Raw genomic sequence first — 24,325 nt, 5'->3', positions numbered from 1 at the left:
ATCTCGGTTTTAAGGGGTTTTTCAAGTAAGCGATTTCTACACCGATTCATCTTCTTCAAACTTAAACATACCGATTCAAGTTAGCTGAAATTTAAATATGTGTTTCGAATGTGCAAAAGTGTTTTTTATTTTGTTGTTTTTTGCATGATCTTTTTATTTTTTATTAGATTAGTACATAATTACTCCGTTCTAATAAGTTTGTTGCATGGTTGTGTTTGGCATGGTGTGTTTTGATGTTTTATTATTAATTTGTCTTTGTTGCTGCTGTTGTTGGTTGATATGAACCACTTTTAATAAAATCATTCTTCTCTAGCTTCTTCAAAGTTCAAATAAAGAAAAAAAGGAAACAGACAAAATGTTTAAGCTTCTATTATTATACTAGATTACTAATTTGTAATTGGATTTTTTTTTAACCCTACCTATTTAGTCAACATGTCTATGTCATTGTTAACCTTGTTTGGTTGATTATCTATCACAAGTGTTTTTTTTTTTAGAAATAAAAAAAATTCGTTAGGGTTTATGTTTGTTTATAGATGATGAACAACTGCTGTAAATGGATTACTCTGATTTTTATTGTTTATTATTATGACTACTGAATTACTCTAATTCGAGTAATTACTGTTTTTTCATTTAAAAGGAATACATTCCAACAAATTACATGGTTTTGATGATTTTGACTCCTTTTGAGTACAACATGGATTACTATTTTTTCATTCCTAGAAGGAATACATTCCAGAAAACATATTTTTCTTTGAAAACCGTTTTTCCTCCAAATATGTTTTTTAAAGAAAAATCGACTCGAAAAAATCAGTTTTCGGGGGTAAAAATGATTTTCGTAAAAAAATAGGTTTCATGAAATTTCGGTTACAAAAAAAAAAATGGTTTTTGAAAAAAACTTTGGGGAATTTTTTTTTTGAGTAATACTGTTGGTTTGAAGGGTTTTTTCAAGTTAGCAATTTCAAGTAAGAGATTTCTACTCATCTTCTTCAAACTTCAATCAGATTTAAAAGTCCCTAGTTACTACTGTAATTTTATTATATGTTGTAAATGAATTACAATGTTTATATAGTCAACACATATAGTTAAGAAGATTTGGTTTCATCTGGATTTCCTTCTTCTTTTGGATATTCTATGAACCCTACCTATTTAGACAACATGTCTATGTTATTATTGTTAACCTTGTTTGGTTGATTATCTATCACAAGTGTTTTTTTTTTTTTAGAAATAAAAAAAAAGTTGTTAGGGTTTATGTTTGTTAATAGATGATGAACAACTGTTAGGAAAATGACATGTTCTTTCAATGTATTTCTACAATGACCAGTCAGTTGTATTCTGATTCTTCAACTTTTTGTCATTTTCATTTGGTAGGTTTGTTAACAAATGGATTCCAGTTCAGAAGATGATTCTTCTGATATTAGTGTCTCTGAGATAGAAGAGTATGGAGAGAAATATTACCAAAAAACTACGTAATGGAACATACAAAGTGATAATCTCCGAAACTAGCTTTAGGTGCCCATTTTGTCAGGGTAAGAAGAAACGGGAATATCAGTACAAGGAGATTACCCAACATGCTTCTGGGGTGGCTAAGGGTTCTCATAAAAGAACTTCCAAGAACAAGGCAAGTCACCGAGGCTTGGCGCTGTTTATGGAGAGAGACTTGGCTCCCGTTGAGATTTTGTCGTCACAAACTCCAGCAGAGATTGGGCCTCCTAGTGACAACAATCTGACGGAGAAGTTTGTATATCCTTGGATGGGAGTTGTAGTAAATCTTCCCAAAGATGTTGGGGAAAGCGGATCCAAGTTAATAAACCAGTTGAAAATAAAAAAGTTTGACCCTGTAATGGTTCATCCTCTACGGGATCAGCATGGCTATTCAGAAAGCGCTGCTGTCGTGCATTTCAAAGAAGACTGGCTTGGATTCCAGAATGCCTTATTGTTCGAGAAATCTTTTGTATCTAATTGTCATGGAAAACATGACCGTCCTTCTTCAAGTGTATACGGATGGGTTGCTCAAGAGAAGGATTTCAACTCAAACGGAATCGTAGGTGCTCACTTGAGGAAGTACGGAGGCCTGAAATCAATAGTTGATGTTGTATCCGAAGAAAAGCATAAAACTAGCATTGTAGTGAAGACCTTGGCTCATGAGATCAATTTGAAGGAGAGGAACCTGAAAGAAATTGAATGTAAATTCAATCAGACCAACATGTCCCTTGAAAACCTGATGGACCAAAACGATAAGTTAAATCAAACATATAATGAAGGTACGGATTTTTCGCATTTTTTGAATCAAGTAAAATACAACTTCGAGTCTAAGGTTAGTCAAATCTTAAGACTGAGCCTCGTGGTCCAGTCTTAGGATCTTCTTCTACTCCCTTCTCCTTCATTCAACTAAAAAAATATACTACATAAAAATTAATACACTGCCTGAATTCCCTATGTTACTTATAGCTTGTAGGCTAATAGGGGATAACTAGTTTCAAGCGTGTGCTTCCTTATAAGTGATCCTACTTGTGGTCTTCTTTTGTCAAATCCACATGGAATGTATTTTAGAATATCTTGATCTCTCACATAAATGTCATCTCGACTATATACTAGATCCATTACTTAGTGAATTTTCATTTTTGTTCCTTGAACTTGTACCTACGCAAAACATAATTACTGCATGTTAGATTGTATCTTGTAGATTGATTTTTGTCATTTTAGTTCCATACATTTGTAGCTACCAAAAATATTACTTGACGCTTATGTTGTATGTATCAGAGAAAAAAAATTGTTGTAGAGCACTAAGGATGATTTCCAAAGGATCTGTCATGAATATGAGAAAGTGAAGGCAGAATTGGAGAAAAGAGTTAGAGTTGCGAGTGAAGGAGCTAGAGAAACGTGAGGCACAAACTGAAAGGGAACGAAACAAACTTAATGAGGAAAAGATAAAGGTCAGTCTCTAATGATAGTTTTGGGGGCGTATCAATAACTTCCTTGTTTATCAATTAATACATGTCGTGCTCATCTACATATCTATGACACTACTGTTATTATGACAATAACATTGAAATTTATCATCAAACTTGTTAGATAACATTCTTTTGTTATTTTTTCAGAATGCCATGAAAAGTAAGTCCTTTCAATTGGCAACATCGGAACAAAAGATGGCTGATAAAAGTCTTTTAGAGCAGGTTGAAGATCAAAAGGTATACTACCAAACTGTCGAGTTACTCTCGATTGATCATCTATAGTAGTATGTAATACAACAATTTAAACTACCTGGAAATTATGGAATTTTTGTACGTAACTTATACTAATCTACTTTTGATTGTTAATTTATCAGAGGGAAAAGGAGCACCTCCATAGAAGAATCTTACAGTTACAAAAACAATTGGGTGAAAAACAAGCCCTCGAGCTAGAAATTGAGCTTTTGAAAGGAAATTTGAATGTGATGAAGCACATGGGTGACAAAGATGTGGTGCTTCAGAACAAAATTAAAAAAAATCTGGAAGAGAAGGAAAGAGAGCTCGAAGACTTGAAGGATTTGAACGAGGCACTTATAGTCAAAGAGTGCAAAAGCAACAAGGAGGTGCAGGATGCTCGTAAAGAATTAATCAACGTGAGTTTTTTTTTTAATTCCTTGTGTTTTATTAATAGGATTTGTGGTCGCGTGGTCACACTGTTATTTCATTGGCTTGTAGCGAATGACAGAAGCTGATGTTTGTGCATCAATTGGAATTAAAAGAATGGGAGAGCTTGCTATGGAGCCATTCCAAGTTGTTTGCAAGAGGAAATATAATGACAAAGACTCTAATGCGGAAGCTTTGAAACTTTGGTCTTTGTGGGACGGTCATCTTAGGGACCCGGATTGGCATACCTTTAAAATCGTCGAAGATTCTCATCAGGTTATCCGTCTATTCTCTGTGACTGCCGAATGATTACTCATTTTGTTTGTTTTAATAGATAATCAAGCATATATCTTAGTTAAGAAAAGAAACCACGATGATGAGATGTCACTCCTAGCCTGGCTATGAGGAGGTAAAGGTTCAACAAGAATGTCGGACTGATACTATTGACAAAAGTTATAGTATCATTCAATAAATAAATAAAAAACAGAGACCACTAACAGAGGATTGTTGCACGCTGGAATATGGAGTTGCGTATTAGTACTAACGCTTTTAACTCCATTAAAAGTTGTTTTCTCCCGTATTCCCTTTAATTAGAAAATAATCAAGACTTGCTCCTTGAGGGCCATGAAAGAAGATGATAGTCATTTCATGGATGTTCATGGATGTTATGTTAATTATCTAATTTCTCACACCATCATATGCTCATTGTAGATGAAGAATTTGGTGATTTGATAATGCAGGAGATTATAGATGAAGAGGATGAGAGGTTAAAATATCTTAAAACAAGTGAATCAACTGAGGAAGTTTACAAAGCCGTGACAAAGGCCCTCGTGGGGATTAAAGAACACAATCCAAGTGGGAGGTACGTGATATCAGAACTATGGAACAACAAGGAAGGAAGAAGGGCAACACTGAAGGAGGGAGTCTCGCTTATACTCCACCAATTGGAAACAAACAAGAGGAAGAGGAACTAATTTTAAACTGTATATTTTGAACCGTCCTAATACATTCTTCAAATATACTGTTCTTACTTCAGATTTAAACGTCGTGTCCACACACATAACATTCTCGTAGAGTTTTTAGTTCAATCTCGCAAACTCTCTCTCACTCTCACGTTCAACACCTGATCAATCAATCCGATACACGAAAATTAGCCTCAAAATAGTATAAATCAAAAGAGAAATGTTTTAAGCAAAAGGAATATATAAAAGTCAAAAGGCAGGATAGATATTCGGATTTAAAGCCCCGTAAGTTAGTTACTTAGAATAGAAAATAATTTTCTGTTGGATAATCAGATTTAACAGTCCGTATGTAGCTGTAATTGAAAAAATAAACTTCTGTTGTAAAGTCGGACTTAGAAGTCCGTATTGCAAACCAGTAACTTATTTCCAAACAAAAACCCTCTGAAAGCTTCCTCAAAGTATTTATTAGATGATTTATATGATTTAAATTGCAATGGCAGATGATTGAAGACCTAATGAACCACTTGACAATTTCTTCAGATCGCCAATTAAATTTAGAGCTATTTAATTGTAACATACTTATGACATCAAAAAAACATGGGGACTTGGATTTCCCATGTTCATATCTTGAAAGCCAATTTTGTTTTTTTTTTTTTCATTTTCCAATTCTACCTATTGCAAAATAATATGCAATTAAAACACTAGTTATATGTCTAAGCAACGCGATTTGGAGGATCGTATGAGAAGTAGACAGATTTGATGTTCAATATATATTCAACTAGGACCTAATAATGAGAATGAAGATGATCCGACGAAGAATTTATGCACAACTATGGGATGGAATTGGTGTGATATGGGTGGAATTGTAGTGGGATATGGATGGAATTGGTTCCCGTAAATTTTCTCGTCCGGTGGGGCGTAAAAATGGGCGGGAATTGTTGTGGGATACGGATGGTATTGGTTTTATCAAAAAGAGGGTATTAGGGTCAAAATGGAAAAGGACTAAAACCCTTTTTGTGGGAAGATTGGACTTTATTCCCTTTTTAAACTTCATTTTTGGGCCTAAAACTGGCCATGGACCCTATTCTGAATGGATTTATGCAAGTACCATATGACTTTTAGTTACAGTCTGTCTCCTAGTTAAAGATATGAAACTGAATATTCTAGATTTTCACATATCTTCGCTTCAAATATCTTCACAAATCTGATTTTAAACCATAACTTATACTTTTTACAAAAAATGACATATAATCATATAAAAGTCCACATTTAAAATAGAAATAAAATTTTCTGCAGGGCTGAAACCGGTCCAGGTGAGTCGGTTTTTTGGCATATTTGAACCGCTCAAAAGCCCGTACAGAATAAAATAGATCACACATTTAGAAACCGCTCGCTCTGGTGCTTCGGTTTAAGTTAAACTTTATTTAACCAAATATCAACAATTAAAAGATTAGTTTGGGATTAATATGATCCAACATTAGTAGCAATCTATGCAAATATTTTGTTGGTACTAAAAGTTCGCGGAAGTTATCGAACCTATCTTAGAAATTGATTCGACTACGAAAATTAATCGAGAAGCTAAGCCAAAACTAAATATGCAAACAGAATTTAACGAGGTTCGGCTTTAAAGCCTACGTCCTCGGACGAACAAGAAAACTTTATTGAAGGATAGATGAAGACGACTCACACAACCCGCAAGTTCGTCCCAAGATGGTACCGTATAGAAATTAACCTTCTATACTAAATCTTCCATGACCGAGAAATTAAGCACCCCTCAAAACTATGAACAAAATTTCTCATTCACTTGCTCTCTCTAAAGAGTTGTTGTGTTTGTTGTTGATGTGTTGAATAGGCTCTTAAATCCCCTATTTAAATATAATATAAGCCGAATAACTTAGTGCCAATTACAAAACCGCCACATTGAATTTGGAAACTGCCTCAATTCTCAAAACCGCCACAAGCCACAGTCAGAAACCGCCTCTTACAATTCTCCACCTCCTACACAATTTGATATACTTCGGAGTGATAAGAGGTATAATCTTCCAATTTAGAGGTCAAAGGTTCAAGACACACGCTGAACAATTCCGAAAAAAAAAAAATTTTGTAGGTTTTTGGTCATGGGTCGCCGGTGAGGTTCCGGTTGCCCATCGCCGACGACCCTTCACCGACGATAGAGAGAAGAAAGATAAAATATGCTCACATTTTTTTCAAAGAGGGTAAAAAGAGAAAAAATTAGTCAACTACTGAAGTTGACTTAAATTGACTAACAGAAAGACTCAATTGGCGGGCATATCGGAAGCTGATCATCTTTAAGAGGTCATTTTGATGAGTCTGTCATATTTTGGGGGTCATTTTGATGAGCTGGTCGTCTTGAGGGGACGAAAATGCATCTGTAATGAAAGAAAACTTTTCATAAACAGCGACCAAAGCCGGGGGAAACCAAAAAAGAAAGAAAACCCTAACGTAAACCCGTAAGCGAGGATTAAAAAAATTACTAGTTCATGAAATGAAGCAGTCTTAAACGCACTTTTGATTTTATTGGCGGAGGAGTAGTGTTCCTCAGTGAAGTTTTGGCGGGGAGGAGGAGACATGGCGCGGTTTCTCAGAAACGCTTCTACTCTGAAGCGTTCCTTATTAGTAGCAGAGGTTCTTTCTTTGCAACGCACTTTTGATTCTTCTCCTCGCCTTCTGAAACCCTAAAATCAAGAATAGTTGAGGCTTTTGATTGTTTTCTTAACCTAATAGTTTTTTCCTTTAAGTAGCTACGAATTAATGAATTATAAAATACCCATAGTGTTTAAGTTGGTTTTAGCAATGTTCTTCTTTCTTGTCTAAGTAAGATTTAAGAGTTTGATTCGATTCATTACTATATATTGTCAAATTATTGCGTTCTGCTGAAGTCTAGTGATGCCTTTGTGAACATGAGGATTTTACAAATGATTTATGCCCTAATTAACCCATAATCTTTATTGATGAAATACTGATTTTTCAGTTCATTCATCTTGTTAGTGTCTCAAGTTATTGGAACATAAATATGTTTTAGTTATTCATGTTGGATTTTTTATGCTGGTTTCTAGGAATACAGACAAGGGATTCTGAGGGTGTCATCTCAAATTTGCAACTTCTCTTCCAAAGGTGCTGAAGGTTTCTTACTTATTTGTTTGTGATTCAGATTTCTGCTTCATGTGGTTAAACTTTAAAATGAAACCCTTTGTGCAATCGAAGAAGCTTATAATATTTAGTTTTGCTTCTTAATGGTGGTTGTGCCCTACTCCTTCATTATGTTTTCAAATATTCTTGTTATTTTTGCTGGTTATGAAATGGTAGCGATATTACCCGTGACATTTTCCTCTCTTCATAATCACCATGATATCTTTTGCTTGTTAGTCTATGTAACTTGGATGAGAAGACATTTGACGCGGTTACGATTTATGGTCAATGTGCCGAATTTGCTCTACATGCATACCTAGGTTTCTATTCCTTATTTTATCAAGAATCTTCTCCTTATAGCGACTTCATTTAGTTAACTTTAAATTAATTGATTTTCTAATTATTATGGCACTCTCATCTTAAATAAAAGTAGCCCATAATTCATTGCATAGAGTTAGCAGGGTGGGTGCGGGGGTATCAAATGAAGGCATTTCTATAAAATCAACAAGGGAACAATTTAGCCGATGCTCTGCGTCATTCCATATCATATTATGATTTTCATTTAAAATGCAGCCGAAAGGTTTAGCTAGTAATTGTTGGTTTTGCTTCCTTTGATTTTCTGCATAATCCTTCAATTCTCGTTGAAGTGGTGCTTGATGTACCTTTTCATGACGGGATATATGAATCCCCTTGTCTTTTCTGCATGAATTTTAGGCTAAGGAATATTCCACGTTATTTTTATCTTAGGGAAGAGAAAGTCTAAATCAGATGGAAGTGAATCTGGTGAAGATAATTTGTCCAAGAAAGATATCGCTTTACAACAAGCGCTGGATCAGATTACTACTTCGTTCGGAAAGGGAGCTATTATGTGGCTTGGTCGGACAGCTTCTCCTAGATTTGTCCCTGTTGTGTCTACAGGATCTTTCTCCTTGGATATGGCTTTAGGAATTGGTGGGCTTCCAAAGGTAAACTATGCTTCCTAAGTTCTTAAAGTTAGAATATGCATGTTGCTGTGTTAGATGGTTATTTATCCAACTAATGCAAAAGGTTGTAAGCAATGTTACTAGATACCCTACTCCCCCTTGTGTACCGCGTACCTGATTTCCCTACCCCTTTTTGGGTGGGTTCACCATCTAATACTCCAAATTTAGCGTATTGGATTCCTCTGTCTCAATTAACCCAATTTCTGTGTAAAAATGTATTAGCTCGACTCGTTAAGTTGTTAACTACAAGACTTTTGTTTAACAAGTTCTTTTGGTGAGATATATAATGTCTGAAAGTAGGTCTCGTTATTATGCATTCATCCCCGAGAGTATGTATAGGTCTGAAAAATAGTTGAAAACATACTGCAACCGAAAATATACCAAAGAGGCATACCCTTTACTTACCTGATACATGGTAGCATACCGGTCCTCGTACCATGTACCAGAGCGATGCGCGCACCAAGTAACATTGGTCGCAAAATAAGTACTTTTACCAGTGCAGGACACCATAGTTTTCACCTGTCATATTGTAATCATATTCATTTACTTTTACTGTGCACAACAGAATTTCTTTTCCTGCATTAATTTCTTTACTAAACTCTTTCTAGCCTCAGCACCTGCATTGGTTTTTGTAGCGTAAGGCTGAAGAAGTTTATTTCCATTGTTGTTGACATTTCCTGTAAGCAATTCATATATGGTAACTCATTTGGTCTTCTTTCGTGCTTCTCTTAAGGGTCGTGTTGTGGAGATATATGGACCAGAGGCTTCCGGGAAAACAACTCTTGCCCTTCATGTAATTGCTGAAGCACAGAAGCATGGAGGTTTGAAGAGAGATTACCTTTAAGTTTCCTGTTTAAATGTTAGTTTCCATTTTCGGAAATGTATGCTTCAGAGCTTAGTTGCTTTAACATTAGAACAGCATTATATGAAAACCAAGTAATGGAGATAAAGTAACTTTATATTCAGCTATCTGATTGAAAATAGATCAAATACTTTCTCTACAAATACCACGAGTTGAGAGTTACTCAATCATGCAGTATATTTCAGATTTTTTTTCCTAATTTCTTGCTAAATGGCTTTGTCTTCCTGTAGGTTGCTGTGTTTTTGTTGATGCGGAGCATGCACTCGATCCAGCACTAGCTGAGGCTATTGGTGTTAAAACTGAAAATCTGCTTCTCTCACAGCCAGATAGTGGTGAACAAGCTCTTAGTCTTGTTGACACCCTTATCAGGAGTGGTTCCGTCAATGTTGTTGTTGTGGACAGTGTAAGTAAAGGGGTTTCGTTGCATCAAAATTCTTATTGATTCTAAGATGTTGATATATTTCTAAACTTTAGCCTATATCTTCTACATCAGCATAGTTGTTTTTTGTGTTGAGGGAAACTATATTTGGATATTGTTATGGGCAGGGTGAAGTTTGAGGACTAAAATTAAGATTTAAAGTTGAGTCATCGTCGCCAAAAACTTAGTAATATGAAGATAAGAGCAAATTAGTTTTAAACAAAAGTTACAGAGTAGTATCTTACTATATAGTTCTTCTAAAGAAATATCTTAGTAACTTAGGCTTCCACTTTATTAACTTCATCAGGTTCAAGCTAAAACACATACCTATAGATTATTGGAACAGTACACTCAAATTCTTCTAAGCGAAATCCTGGAGTTCAGTTCTGCCTGTTCAAATAAGTCTACCGACCGCCACAACTTCGATCCATGTGATTAAATTTCTTATTCGAATATACAGGTAGCCGCCCTCGTGCCTAAAGGCGAACTTGATGGTGAAATGGGAGATGCGCACATGGCCATGCAAGCACGACTGATGAGCCAGGCACTAAGAAAGTTGAGCCATTCCTTATCTCTGTCACAGACAATTTTGATATTCATAAATCAGGTAAGAAATACTTATAAGTTTTACTCATCACATTCTGTGCGAAATACGGCAAACTATCATTTTTCTTATAGAACTGCAGAAAAGCCAATTCTTAGGGTTATGAACAGATCACAGTTAGGCTGAAGTGAAATATGGTGGTCTAATACATTTGGGTAAAATTTACCTTTACAATGTCTGGATCAAGATGTTGCATAAGTTGGGAGGATTACAAAGGCATCCTTCGCAAGTGTTTCTCTAATATTCTCTTTCGTAGTAAACTATCCGTTGAGACATACTAAGAGACCTGATTGTTCCCACCCTTTAATAAGACCTTATATAGACACATTAATGCACCCTAATTTGTGTTTGATACTCTTCCAGGTTAGGTCGAAATTGTCTACTTTTGGAGGATTTGGTGGGCCACAAGAAGTTACTTCAGGGGGTAATGCTTTGAAGTTCTATGCGTCTGTCCGCTTAAACATCAAGAGAATTGGGCTCGTAAAAAAAGGCGAAGAGGTAATAATTATCTTACCAAATATTCCAACTAGTGGTAGTAATAGTTCTGGCATGAGAAAGTCTGCTGGAGTTAAAAGCATACATCTTCAACACTTTTCATTCAAATGCGTCTGCTCAAATTTGTTTTGTCATTATACATATTTGTGTCTGTTAACTTTATGAGGAGTCAGTTAATATCATAGAGCAGCACTTTAGGTGGTGCTTGGTTTTTCGCCAAGTTATGAAAGACTCGAGGTCTGAATTGACTCCAGTTAGGTTTCAGAATGTTTGTTTACTTAGCCCGTGATGTCCGACTTGTCTGAATGGCTGGTTTAGGTAGGTTTTGAGTCCATTTGATTCAGGTGATTTAGCTTAAGACGAGTCAGATTCAAACGAGTCTGGCGAGTCAGAAACACTTAGAAGAAGACAAGCACCACCTAATAGCGAACGAAACCACATTATTTATACTAATAAGTGTTGATTTCCTCTTTCTGTTTCGAAAGACTGTCGGAAGCCAAGTACTCGTAAAGATAGTGAAGAACAAGCATGCTCCACCATTCAAGACTGCACAATTCGAGCTTGAGTTTGGTAAGGGGATATGCCGTGAGTCTGAGCTTGTTGAGCTAGGGTGCAAACACAAGTTCATTACAAAGCTTGGAGGTGCATTCTATAGCTTCAATGATCAGAGTTTTCGTGGCAAGGATGCTCTTAAAAAGTATTTAGCTCAAAATTCAGAAACACGAGAAGACCTTATGTTGAAGTTGAGGGAGAAGATAATGCACAAAGAGGCCGACAAGGCAAAGGAATCAGATACAGAAGCACTGGAGGAGGAGTTACCTGAGGAGATTGTCCCACCTGATGCAACGGAGGAAGAAGCAACCACTGCAGCTGAGGCCTGAAGATGCCGGGATATTCTCTTCGAATTCTGTATGGGATTGTCTCAGCAGCAGAAGGAGCCGTGCACTTGAGACGGACCAATTTCTTCTCGTCCAAATCAAATGAGGGAAGAAAGTTAAAGAAAAGATGGTTGAATGTCTTCTTGAGCAGTGAATGGTCATGCCATGAAATTTTGTGAGTGTGAAGGAATATATATATATAATAGATTTTGTTTGAGGTGCATATGGAGAATATGGTCTGTCATGAGAGAACATAATATAACATACTGACTATTTACTCACTGGTAAATTGTTTTGATTCTACATAATCCTCATTCTACATAACAGAGTGAACTTGTCAGTTTTCCTTGCCATTAACCATAAAGAAAACAAGAAGGTACAAAATTTGTGTAACAGCCCAAGTTTTAGACGGCGTTGATCTTGTCTCCACTTTTGACACATGTGCCCAATGTACACGAGTTTTGTTCTCTGCAAGGGCTCTACGAGTCCACCCGGAAGAAGGTCCCGACAAGTATTAAGCTTTGAGATTGCTCCTATAGTGGAGGTTTGGAACTGCCAAGGGCCTCCTAAGGTTTCATTATGGGCACAGTAATTTAAAGGGATGGTTGTGGCGCCTCCTAAGGTTTCATTATCACAGTTACTTAAATGGGATGTCTCACAAATTTTCAAATCTTGTAGGAGAAAATGTTTAGAGGACACTCATTTTCTAACTTCTTAATTTTTCTTCTTTTTCTAAAAACTTCACTTCATCTTACTATTCATCTTCATCTTATTCACCACTGCTATCATCAGTTTCTACGCCAAAAGGGGTTGTCGGTGAGAGGGTTCTCTCTACCCTCACCGCTCGTCTGAGAGAGGGGGGACTAAAAGAAGAGTTCTTCATCTTATTAACCATCGCTACCATCAGTTTCTACGCCAAATGGGTTGTGGATGAGAGGGTTCTCTTTGCCTTCCACTGAGAGAAGAGAGAAAGGGAGACTAAAAAAAGAGCTCTTCTACTTTTATGTGTCCTCTTATGGGTTTGATTAATTTTGTGCAAAAGTCTAGTGTATCCATATAGAAACTAAGCAACCACCAAGGTTTGATGGTATTTAATATAGTTTGAGGTGGGTATTATGGTCTAATTGAATCACCCCTAAAATTCAACGTGAGATACGTAACTCTCTTTCTCTCTCTCTCTAACTCAGTTTCTTCCTGGTTCGGTCTAACAATCTCTTTCTCTTTCTCTCTAAGATGGCAGCTCTGATCTCGCATATCTTCTCTTCCTCAGCTCTTCTCTCTCTAGGTTTATACCATCTAATCTGCACAACTCGAAACAACCTCAAATCTCAAAGAGAATACATCGTCAAACCCTTTCACCCTTTACCTTTCTCTTCCCCTCGTCTCAAATACATCCAACTTTACCTCCTCATTTTCTCCCTTCTCGTCGGTATTGCTCACCAAACCCTAATTTCCACCGATTCCGACCCACTCCTTAAAGGATCCACCCCTGTTCATCGTTTCTCCTCTCTCCAATCTGCTGCTGTTCTCTTCCTTTTCCTTATCCTCTCTATCTCTCTCCTTCTCTCTGAAACCACATCTCTCCTCCCTTTCCCATCTGAACTCTTTTTTGCTATTGCTTCTGCCATTTTCTTCTTGCAATATTCTGTCTCTTCTTCATCTGCTTCCGTTCAATTCTCTGATCTACAAGCTAAATGTGATTCCGTTTCTGCTCGAGTTTCAGCATTATCTTCTTTACTTTGTTTGATTCTCGCTTGCCAACCTAAACTATTTGTAGCTGATGTTGGTTTAGGTGCTTCATTTTGTTTACAAGGTCTTTGGGCTCTTCAAACTGGATTAACCCTTTATGTTGAAGGGTTTATTCCTGAAGGTTGTCATAGATTGTTAGATGTTGTTAGTGGAGTTGAAGGATCTACTAAATGTGATTTAGAAGAATCAAGATTGAGAGCTGTTGCAATTCTTGATCTTGTTTTTGTTATTCATGTTTTGTTTGTGGTTGTAATTGTCATGGTTACTTATGCTGTCGTTGCTAAAACTGTTGGAATTAGAAGGTTCGGTTCGTATGAAGCTTTGCCTAATCTTCAAGTTGGTGTTTCAAATCATGTTCAAATGAAGTCCATGGATGGAACTCAAGCTTGAATTTTGGTGGGTTTTCTCATTTCTAAACCATTTACTGATTTGTTTTGATAGATAACTTCATTTATGTGGAATTCAGAGTATAATGTTAGTTATAGTAAGCATCTTGTGTAGTTCTTGTAGAAAATATTGTGAGATATCTTTGAATCTAGATGTATGGTTTACTCTAGTAGATTGTTGGCGTTAGGAGAAGAACGCTTAGTTACGAAGTAGAAGCGCCGATTCTTAGTCTGATGTAGTGTTTTGACTGATAGACATTGCTACCACTGTTATGTTTGACGATCTCGTACCACATTTTTTTGCTGTTTCTCAAGAAAGTTTGTTGTTTTAGCCTTTTGGGTACTTGAGGTATGTATGTGGCTAGTCACTCGTAGTGGCAGATATGATTGAGTGGGAAGTTGTTGGAATGAGACCTATTGTGATGGTAGAAGTGAATGTATTGGAACAAACTTGAAGGGCTAAGACTAGAATACATAGGACAGTGCCAGTTCAGTACAGCGTGTTTATGTATCTTCTATTGTGGGAACTGGAAAAACTTGTAGATGATTTCCAAAAATAAAATAAAATTGTAGATGTGTAAATCCTAGGGCGAGAGGTAGCGGAGTTAAGGAAGTGGTTTGGTTGAGCCAAGTAAGAACCAGATTCACTTATTTTTCATCATACATACATTAGTCAACACCAATGATTCAATGAATGTGATGAGCATAGCACACTCTTATTTTTCATCATTATCCTAACTGAACTGCGAAAACACAATTTTTAAGATAACTCGTACATGACGTAACACACCCTTATTTTTCATCGTACGTACATAAATCAACACCAATAAATGTCATGGTTGATAAACTAGTCGAGTTAGCAGCTCATGTTCTGCTTGCTAATGCTTAGAAAGTTATAAGATCCTAACGCTCACCCGTTGTACCTCTAAGATAGTAAAACTGATGTTATATTTGTAGGCCATCTACTATCTCATGCTATAACTGTGGTGCTTGCTTTGGAGAAGAGCTGGAAGATCAAATTCTTAATGGGCTAGGATGATTGTTGTCGTGGATTGCATAATGCTCTAATTAGAAAATTTAATGCTATTACTTATCTATGTGTCCTGTTAACTTCAAACGAGAATCAGTATTATTGTTTGACAAAGCGTTCTCCATCATATTAGGTACAGAGATCGGCAACCCTAGTTGCGACTAACAAGCATCTAGTATAGTATACAAAATTAAGCACATGTGTATATCGTTGAAGCTTTTGAAGATTTCCCCTCTTTGCTCAATACAACAAGGGTGCTAGCAGCAAAATCTAAATGTGACTATTACATATTTGTGCAGGTTTGTTGCAGATAGCTACAGAAGTTGGTGCTAAGATCGATTGAAGATGAATTCAATCTCCCCAAATTTCCTCTGAAGCTTCATCTCGATAAAATGTTCATATGTAACAACAAAGACCTGTTCAAAATGTTTCTCTTTGTTAACCGTGTTAGAGAAGGCAGTAGTCATAGAAGAATGTTGTAGTCATGGATGGATGATACTGGTGTTTACATTTTTCCGGAGTTATGTGGTCTGCGAGAAGGGTTTTGTTCTGTTACTCTTATTTTTCTCAAATCTTTAGGAACAGTTGGGAAATATTAGTCATGTACTTCATATTCTCGTAAATGTTTCTTTTTCGTTCTTAAAGCATCCAGTTTCGATCCCTCTTCAATTCTATTTACATCTTTCTAGTGCTGATAGTTTGACCTTGTGACAGAAGCATGGTTGCAGTTCTTTTCTAAATTATTCTTGTTTAGCAAGAATAGAATGACAAGATGTCAAGATCATTCGTCTTCTCTACCAAGCTTGAGAAACTTTTCATTGTTTAATTTTTCTAGTTATTGTTTCTAACTTCTTAGATTTCATCCCAAATTTGTCCCGCACTTGACAATAATTGCTTGTGCAGCCCATGAAACAGAAATGGGTGTGGGTCGTGATTTCTGCAAGGAATGAGCAGACCGTGTAGGCATCATTTGGGCCAGCAAAGGGTGCTGCTGAAAATGACGTTCAAAGAACATCACCCGAGCCCTCTCGCCTTGAGATATTTTAGCTCTCGAACTGGTCTAGAGAGTAAGCATGTTTTTGGACCGACCAGTCCAAATGGTCTCTGAGACTGGACAACCCGAGAACATGCTTACTATGCTGGACTGGTTAGTCTGAGACCTTGCTTACCCTCTCGAACTAGACTAGTATGAAACCTTGCGTATCTTCATGGATTGGACGGAGTTTGAAATCATTCCGCAAATTGAAGGAATTCGTTTTAGTCCATTACTACTTACAACTCACTTGAAATCAACTAAAAATTGATAATAGAAATTTCCAGTGGTTTAACAAACCATCCAAAAGCTAGATTTAAGAATAAAAACATATAAGGTACTGATACTTTTAGAATCGATCTTTAGTAAGAAACGAAGGTCTTTTAAAGTCTTTCTTTAGTAAATTTCTTCAAAGAATGAACTACTAATAGTAGTGTAGGGAGAAATTTAGGAGTTGGGTAAAAATGTGGAAGAGAAACCAAACTAAAAACGAAGGAAGAAAAAGTTTGGGCCATTGTAGAGATGCTGCTTATAGCAATTTGGTCGGGCAATTTTAGCAACACTCTGCTAGATATCAACAATTAGACCATCTCTGTAATCCTAATATTACTAAATTTTTTTGGTTGTCTTAATCTAACTGGTTTGAACATGAATTGTCTAAATCTCATAAAATCAACACTACCTTAACTTTTCCACCAAGTTCAAGTTTAGAGCATATTTACCGCAAAACTCGAAAAATATCTCAGTTAGACCCTGTACGTCAAGTTCAAACAAAGATTCTACAATTTTATTGCGTCTCCCATGTAGATCTATAGAGTTCCCTTGTTTGTTTATTTTGAATGGTTGTTTTTGTAAAAATAATTTTTAGTTATTCTGAAAATGTGTGAAGTGATGATTTATATCGTTTGGAGTTCAATTGTTGACGACTAGGAGAATTATAAATATCTTAAAGGAATATTCAAGAACTTAATGAACTTTCGAGATCTCTCTATTTAACAAACGACAGTTTATTCTCGAAATCCAAATTTAATTTTACATTAGAAAGAAAAATCACAAAAATCTTTTTACTTGATCTTTTTTGTCCTAGATCTCCAAAGATCTCAGACATTTTTAGAGTTCTGACCCATAAATGTTTCAAACTTTAAAGGTTCAGATACTTTGATGTTTTGAATTTTTAAAGTTCTGGACATTAAAATTCCTGGATCATTAAGTTCTGAACATTTTTTTATTAACACTTCGAAGATCCTATACTTTTTTAAGTGGTCCATTTTAAATCTAAGTCGTGCAAACTAATGATTGAGATTAAACAAAAATTATATTATTTTAAAAATTAAACTTTAGATATTTATTACTCTTTCCCGCAGTCACTCTCCATTTCTCTTTACCCATCTCTTTATTTCAGCTCTCATTTTAAAAGGAATACTTTAGATATTTACTCTTTCCATTTCATACATTTTTTTCCTTCGAATTTATCTCATCAAAACAAATTGAATGTGCCCACACACACTTCGTTTAGTTCATGAAATGCCAAGATGAACACATATTCTAATCAAATCTGATACAAGCCTCAATAGTTATAAAATAAATTCTAACTATCACCATTACAACCAATCATGCATAATTTAGAAACAACCAATTCAATTTTCACTACACATGCCAAAATCTAGAGGGAGAGACAGTTCATGGAGATTAAATAGATAAAAAGAAGGTTTTCAATATTGACTAATCAACCCTGTCATTGGATTAAATTGAACTCCTTTTTTTTACATCCATAATTTGATTAAGTTGTTACTTTTATTAAATGTTTACTTTAGTTTAATATATTTTTCACTATTAACATTGTGTTGAGGTGGAGAACAGGTGATGCATTAAAAATGATGGGTCATCGTTTTGTTTTGGAGCATCATCCCTTTTCTCTTGTAAAAATTCAAGAACAAATCTGTCCATCAACAAACAAATCTGTTGAAGTTATAGTACAAAAGACAAATCGACAACCGTCCGTGTACTACAACAATTTCAATTTAAATAAACAACTCAATTTTTACTATGACTTCCTCTTAGAAGTTGTTGAATATCTCAACAAAAGCAAAACCTACACCTATGACTAACCTATCAAATACAATAAAGACGGAAGCTAGATAGAGAATGATGAGAAAAATATTTTTGTGAAGAGAGGGAATAAAGATGTGAACAGAAAAGAGAGTGACTAAAAACAGAGGAGAAGAAGTAGAGAATCGGCTGTGTAGAAAAGAATTAAAATAAGTCATTTTTTTAGAGGGAGAAAATAGGGGTTTTGGTTGTTGTAGTACACTCAAATATAATTTGAATTTCAAAGTTTCACCTAAATAGGTGAATCTTTTAACTAGACAAAAACACTAGTAAAATTGCCTCCAAAAGATCTAGGGACAAATTTTAGGTTAAAAGTTCTAAAATCTCGTAAAAAATGAATAACACGTCACTTAAAAGCTCTTAAAAAAGGTTCTAAACCAATAACGCTGCCTTTTAAAGATCTTAAAAAAGGTTTTGAACCAATAACACAGACTAAAAAAAATCTTAAAAAAGGTTCTAAACCAATAACGCTGACTTTTGAAGATCTTAAAAAAGATTTTAAACCAATAACACTGAACTTCAAAGTTCTTAAGATCCAATAAAAAGTCTGAACGTTAAGGAACTCTGTGTTTTGAAGATCGTCAAGTTCTTTCTATTCGTCGAAGATTTTTCTTTGTTCCGCGGCTTCGTCGAAGATTTTTCTTTATTCCGCACAGCCGCGGCCAAACCATAATACAGAATAAACCTATAAAATCTCAACTGTAATTTGATATACAGTAAGCCTGGCTACTAGTTATGCAACCAAGTAGAAGTCTGACAAATGTTCATCCACAGAAGAATTGTACAACGAACTTTTCACAATCAATCCCGTCTTCTATTTGCAGAAGAAGAAAACTACCAGAATTTCAGAGGACCCATCGAAGAATCAACCTGCATAAATTTGATCAAACAATGCCACACCATCAAAACCCTAAAATCAGTTCATTCCTCCATGATTCGATCTCACCTTCACCTCAATCTCTTCTTCTCAACAAACCTCATCACCCAATACTCTTCTTTAGGTTCCATCTCTCATGCTTATACCCTCTTCTCTTCTTCTCAAACTTCCGATGTTTTCCTCTGGAACGTCATGATTCGATGCTTTGTAGACAATGCTTCTTACAATCAATCCATCATTTTGTATCATCAAATGAGAGAATTTGGAATCCCACCTGATAATTTCACTTTCCCTTTTGTTCTTAAGGCATCTGGGTATCTTAGAGATGGTGAATTAGGAAGAGAAATTCACAGAGACGTTATAGAATTTGGGTATGAATCTGATGTCTTTGTGGGTAATTCTCTCATGACTATGTATGGCAAGTGTGAGCAAGTTGAAATTGCTCGAAAGGTGTTCGATAGAATGCCTGAGAGAAGTTTAGTTTCTTGGAGTGCGATGATTGGTGCTTATGCACAGAATGGATGTTATAAGGAAGGACTGTCTTTATTTCAGAAGATGTTGGTTGAGAGAGTCGAAAGAGTTAGACCGAATAGAGTTGCAATTTTGAACGTAATCCCTTGCGTACATACTGAAAAAGATGCCAATGAAATTCGTAGAATTATAGTAGAAAATGGGCTTGACTTGGATCAATCAGTCCAAAATGCAACAATGGGTATGTACTCAAAGTGTGGGAGAATTGACATTGCTCGAAGAATCTTCGAGAAGATTTCTAATAAGGATTTAGTATCTTGGAGTTCCATGATTGAAGCTTATGCTCAAGCTGAAATGCCAATGGAGGCATTATATCTATTCAAACAAGTGAAGCTACAAAAAACCCACCTTGATTATATAACAGTCCTTAGTGTAGTTCGTGCCTGTGCGAATTTAGCGTCACTCCTACAAGCACGATTTATTCACGGGTTTACAATTCGAAGCTCGTTTCATCATGAATTAGTACTAGAAACCGCCTTAATTGATCTATACATTAAATGCGGGAGCTTGGAATATGCCCGAAAAATCTTTGATAGGATGTCAAAAAGAAACTTAATTTCATGGAGCACCATTATTTCAGGTTATGGAATCCATGGGCAGGGAAGAGAAGCACTTGATTTGTTTAATCAAATGAAGGGTTTCTTGAAACCAGATCATATCACATTTGTTTCAGTTCTATCAGCTTGTAGTCATACTGGATTGATAAATGAAGGTTGGGATTGTTTTAATTCAATGACAAAAGATTTTGGGTTGATTCCAAGATCTGAACATTATGCTTGTATGGTTGATCTTTTAGGCAGAGCTGGTCAGTTAAACGAAGCTCGAGATTTCATCAATAATATGCCAATAAAACCAGAATCTGGTGTTTGGGGTGCATTATTAGGTGCTTGTAGAATTCATCTAAATGTCAAACTAGCAGAATTTGCAGCTAAATCTCTGTTCGAATTGGATCGAGAAAACCCAGGTCGGTATGTTCTTCTATCAAACATTTACTCGTCTTCGGGGAAAAGAGAAGAAGCTGATCGAATTAGGACTCTAATGAAAAGGAAAGGAGTGAGAAAAATTGCAGGACATACCATTATAGAAGTAAAGAGTAAGGTTTACAAGTTTGTTGTGGGCGATCGATCGAACCCACAAACAGAATTGATTTATAAAGAGTTAAATAAATTAATGGAGAGGATTAGGTTAGAAGGTTATGTACCAGATACAAATTTTGTATTACATGATGTGGAGGAAGAGATGAAGGAGAAGATGTTATATTTGCATAGTGAAAAGTTAGCTATTGTTTTTGGGCTTATATATACAGGTCCAGAGAGTGTGATCAGAATCAAAAAGAACCTTAGAGTATGTGGAGATTGTCATACAGCAACCAAGTTCATCTCAAAAGTTACAGGAAGGGAAATTGTAGTGAGAGATTCTCATAGGTTTCACCATTTTAAAGGTGGAGAATGTTCTTGTGGAGATTATTGGTAATGCTAGACGAATACCCACAGAACTTTTTTGATCTCGCATCTCTATTATTTCATTTCGCGTAGTTCAAATATCAACTATTCCTGGAACTGCACGTCTGCACCTAACGTACTTGTAACAAATGATTGGGAAATGACTCAGGGGTCAAATTTCAAATTATTCATTTTTGGTTGATTTATGCCAATGGCTGATTTCGATTGATTTCGTGACTATAAGATCCAGACGATTTCAACTGACAAGTCAGACGAATTGGGTTTAGACAATGGGGAAATAAACAACACACCCTAGTCTTGTCCGACCACAGGGGTAAGAAGGTAGAATTGAAATATTTTGTTTTGTATATCTATACCCAGAAGAAACTACGATAAGAAGTGGAACAATACCCTCAACTTCGATGAAGGAGAGCAAGTATACGAAGACATTGTATATTGCATTGTTATACTATACTCTTTGTCCTTCGTTAAGATTTTTTTCACCGGATTTTTCCTAACAAGGTTTTAATGAGGCAGATTTATGTATTCATACAAGATTTACAGATATACAGAACAGAATTTGTACTCTTTCCATCACTATGGTTTTGTCCCATGGGGTTTTCCTAGTAAGGCTATAACGAGACAATTTCTAATGTGGTGGACATTCTAGGGGAGTGTTGTAAATATTTGATTTATGGTGCTACAACACCTTTATAAGTTTCAGCATCATAAGTTTTCCACCATTACGCTTTATTCAAGCACCATTAAGTTTGTAACCATTGTAATTGATATGTCCTCATGAGGCCTATATGAACAATATATTTCAATCATCAAGAGAACGACATATTTCAATCATCAAGAGAACGATATATTTCAATCATCAAGAGAACGAACTCAATCACTGTGAAACCAACCAACTTGTTTTCATCTTCTGAAACATGTAGAATTAAATGGCCTTTAGTTCGTTCCTTAAATATAGGGCAAAATATGTTTGGTGAGTTTTACTCGACTCACTAATGAATCTTGAGATCAAACTGATTAGGTAGACAATGTCCGGTCCTGTATCTGGAAGATGAACAAGAGATATAAGCAAACTTCAAACGGGCTTGGGGAGGCTTTGATAAAGAAGATATTGGAAAATACCCGCCTGACTACCCTAATAGCCTTGGTTTTGCCCGCCTGATGATTTCACAACCCGTAGACCCCCATACCCACCCGATTCCCACCTATAGAAACGGCCCACTTAGGTTGCTCTGCTCGCGTGGTATTGAACTTCGTACAAATAAAAAACCAAAATTAATTCACACAACCAATTTAACTAAAGAAACATAGTAATAAACCTTAAATGCACACACGTTAATTTCCAGGTTCATTTCCACATAAAAAACTATTACACCAATGGACCACTATAGTTAGATGAGATTTAGGACATAGTTCTTGTTAAATTTGGCAATATCGTGCTTATCACATCTTTCATGTATCAACGCCATTGTAATGACTATCGTACAATGTAGTCAATTTCTCAAAAAAAAAAAGCAAAAAGAAAAACGCGTAGTTAATTAGAGTGAGAGAAGAATGGGAGAGAGGGAGACATGGACGGTTAATTAGGGTGAACTTCTCTTTAAGTGGGATACTGAGATGCATCCAGTCAGCTTCTCAGAACAAACCTCGTTTTTTTTTTCCTTCTTGAGCTTTTCTATATAGGTTTTAAGCTTCCAATTCTGTTCATTCTTTGCCGTGATTTTAAACACTGCGTGTTACAAAAAAAAAAAAAATTGTTAGTATAAAACAAATGTGATACAAAAATTTTAACAAGAAAAACTTAATTACCATAAATCATGCCTCCTGTCCTTTGAACAGACTTGCCTAAATGATTTGGCGGTTTCTCCTTGCTCGAATCTAACATTGCGTTCTTAATCAAATTGGGTACGACATCCTCTGGCATTGTGGATGTGTATTTTTGAAACCTATTTCTAGCGATTTCAGCTCCACAACCGCCGAAATAGGAGTCCCCTATTACTTCAAAGGCCTCTTGATGGTTCTCAATGGTCTCAACATCCCATAACTTACGATTTCCATTATGAAATCCTCCTAGTGCTATAACAGCTGCTTTCTTTTTTTCACGAAACACTTCGTCTAACATCCAAAAGGCTTTTATCTCCATGGCGTCACCGAGAGGTTGAATGTAAGAGTCGTATACTTCATACGTTTCTCCAGTATCATAACTGGACAGACCGTCTATAGCGAAAATCAAATCAGATTTGTGCTTTAAAGCTATTAATGTTGTGCCAGCATCATCTTCATCACCTGGAACACTACTATTGGCCACCTGTAGCAATTTAAACTTAGCAACTCAAAAGATCAAAAGTCTTTCAACACAGTGAGTGCTTAGTAACAAGAAAACGAGTTTGTTAAGTGATCTTACTGTTTTTGCTTTCCCACCTGTCTCCAGACTTGACCCGCTCTTCCACCAAAACATTGTGTCAAAAAAATAAACCCTAATCAAACAAGAAGAACAAATTAAAAAAGAAGAGGGAGAAGCCCTAAAAGTCTTTACTAGTTAATAGTAGTAGTAGTAGTAGATGCTAAGACCAAATGCAGATTTTAGAAAAGTACAGCAAATGAGCTAGGGAGAGAGATAGAGGATGGATTTTTTCTTTCTATCACTAATTGTTTTTTCTTTATAGAAAGGAGGAGTAGAGAGCAATAAATTGTACTAGCAAATTAAATACTTGAACAAGCAAGTGTTTTGGCGGGAAATTACCTGATGTGGGAAGATTATAGAGATGGTTTGACTGTTCCAACTTCTATTAATAATGCCTTTTGACCAAGGAGGAGGGATGTTTGTTTGTTTGTTTCAACTGACATCTTAGGTCAGCATTTCCTTTTTAAGGACAATTCATCTTTCCAAGCTCACATGATTTCCAGCTTCTTATTTCTAGCTTTGGAGAGATGACATCAACTCACCTTTGAGTAAACAAGTCTGCAAGAAAAAAAAATACGCATCCACCTACTCCTACTCCTACTCCTACTCCTACTGCTGCTGCTACTACTACTACTACTATCAACAATACTGGTACAGAACAGGAGTCCACCGCCCTTTGGTGTAACGGTTAGACACCCCTCTTAAACCCATGAGATCGTGAAATCGAATTTCGATGGAAGCAGTTTGTCATCAAGATTTATCCCATGTAATTTAGGCAAT

At 36.0% G+C, this 24,325-nt stretch overlaps 3 protein-coding genes and 2 pseudogenes across 6 annotated transcripts; 4 read left to right on the top strand and 1 right to left on the bottom strand.

The window, feature by feature from the left end:
* The first annotated feature begins 1,380 nt into the window (after positions 1-1,380).
* LOC147567310 (protein INVOLVED IN DE NOVO 2-like) lies at positions 1,381-4,585 on the top strand (annotated as a pseudogene).
* A 2,324-nt stretch (positions 4,586-6,909) lies between these two features.
* LOC147567309 (DNA repair protein recA homolog 3, mitochondrial-like) lies at positions 6,910-12,287 on the top strand. Its single transcript, XM_086653936.1, has 8 exons — positions 6,910-7,219; positions 7,651-7,708; positions 8,471-8,688; positions 9,440-9,527; positions 9,799-9,971; positions 10,447-10,593; positions 10,954-11,088; positions 11,571-12,287. Exons 1-8 carry the CDS (start codon positions 7,163-7,165, stop codon positions 11,964-11,966), a joined length of 1,272 nt encoding a protein of 423 aa, XP_086510062.1. The 5' UTR covers positions 6,910-7,162; the 3' UTR covers positions 11,967-12,287.
* Positions 12,288-12,797: 510 nt separating this feature from the next.
* Positions 12,798-15,772, top strand: LOC147567308 (plant viral-response family protein (DUF716)). Of its 3 annotated transcripts, none has more exons than XM_086653937.1 (2): positions 12,798-14,108; positions 15,428-15,772. In XM_086653937.1, exon 1 carries the CDS (start codon positions 13,197-13,199, stop codon positions 14,100-14,102), a length of 906 nt encoding a protein of 301 aa, XP_086510063.1. In that variant the 5' UTR covers positions 12,798-13,196; the 3' UTR covers positions 14,103-14,108; positions 15,428-15,772. The 3 variants fall into 3 exon arrangements, 2 of the variants coding, with proteins under 2 accessions (XP_086510063.1, XP_086510064.1); XM_086653938.1 differs by having other exon boundaries at positions 12,860-14,108; positions 15,262-15,772; XR_015230737.1 differs by having other exon boundaries at positions 13,086-14,308; positions 14,448-15,772.
* A 3,060-nt stretch (positions 15,773-18,832) lies between these two features.
* On the top strand, positions 18,833-21,954 carry LOC147567307 (pentatricopeptide repeat-containing protein At3g26782, mitochondrial pseudogene; annotated as a pseudogene). The gene has a single exon (XR_015230736.1). The product of XR_015230736.1 is annotated as a pentatricopeptide repeat-containing protein At3g26782, mitochondrial pseudogene (transcript).
* Positions 21,955-22,466: 512 nt separating this feature from the next.
* On the bottom strand, positions 22,467-23,803 carry LOC147567306 (uncharacterized). The gene is made up of 3 exons (XM_086653935.1): positions 23,546-23,803; positions 22,951-23,449; positions 22,467-22,870 (listed from the first exon to the last, which is right to left on the bottom strand). Exons 1-3 carry the CDS (start codon positions 23,597-23,599, stop codon positions 22,725-22,727), a joined length of 699 nt encoding a protein of 232 aa, XP_086510061.1. The 5' UTR covers positions 23,600-23,803; the 3' UTR covers positions 22,467-22,724.
* Positions 23,804-24,325: the final 522 nt, after the last annotated feature.

Source organism: Eschscholzia californica, unplaced genomic scaffold (genome assembly GCF_041429995.1).
Source record: "Eschscholzia californica isolate CP2 unplaced genomic scaffold, dmEscCali1.0.p SCAF_1, whole genome shotgun sequence".
In the NCBI taxonomy this organism is placed as follows: domain Eukaryota; kingdom Viridiplantae; phylum Streptophyta; class Magnoliopsida; order Ranunculales; family Papaveraceae; genus Eschscholzia; species Eschscholzia californica.
The sequence above is the reverse complement of the archived record's forward strand: the minus strand, read 5'-3'. Positions and strand labels throughout refer to the sequence as shown.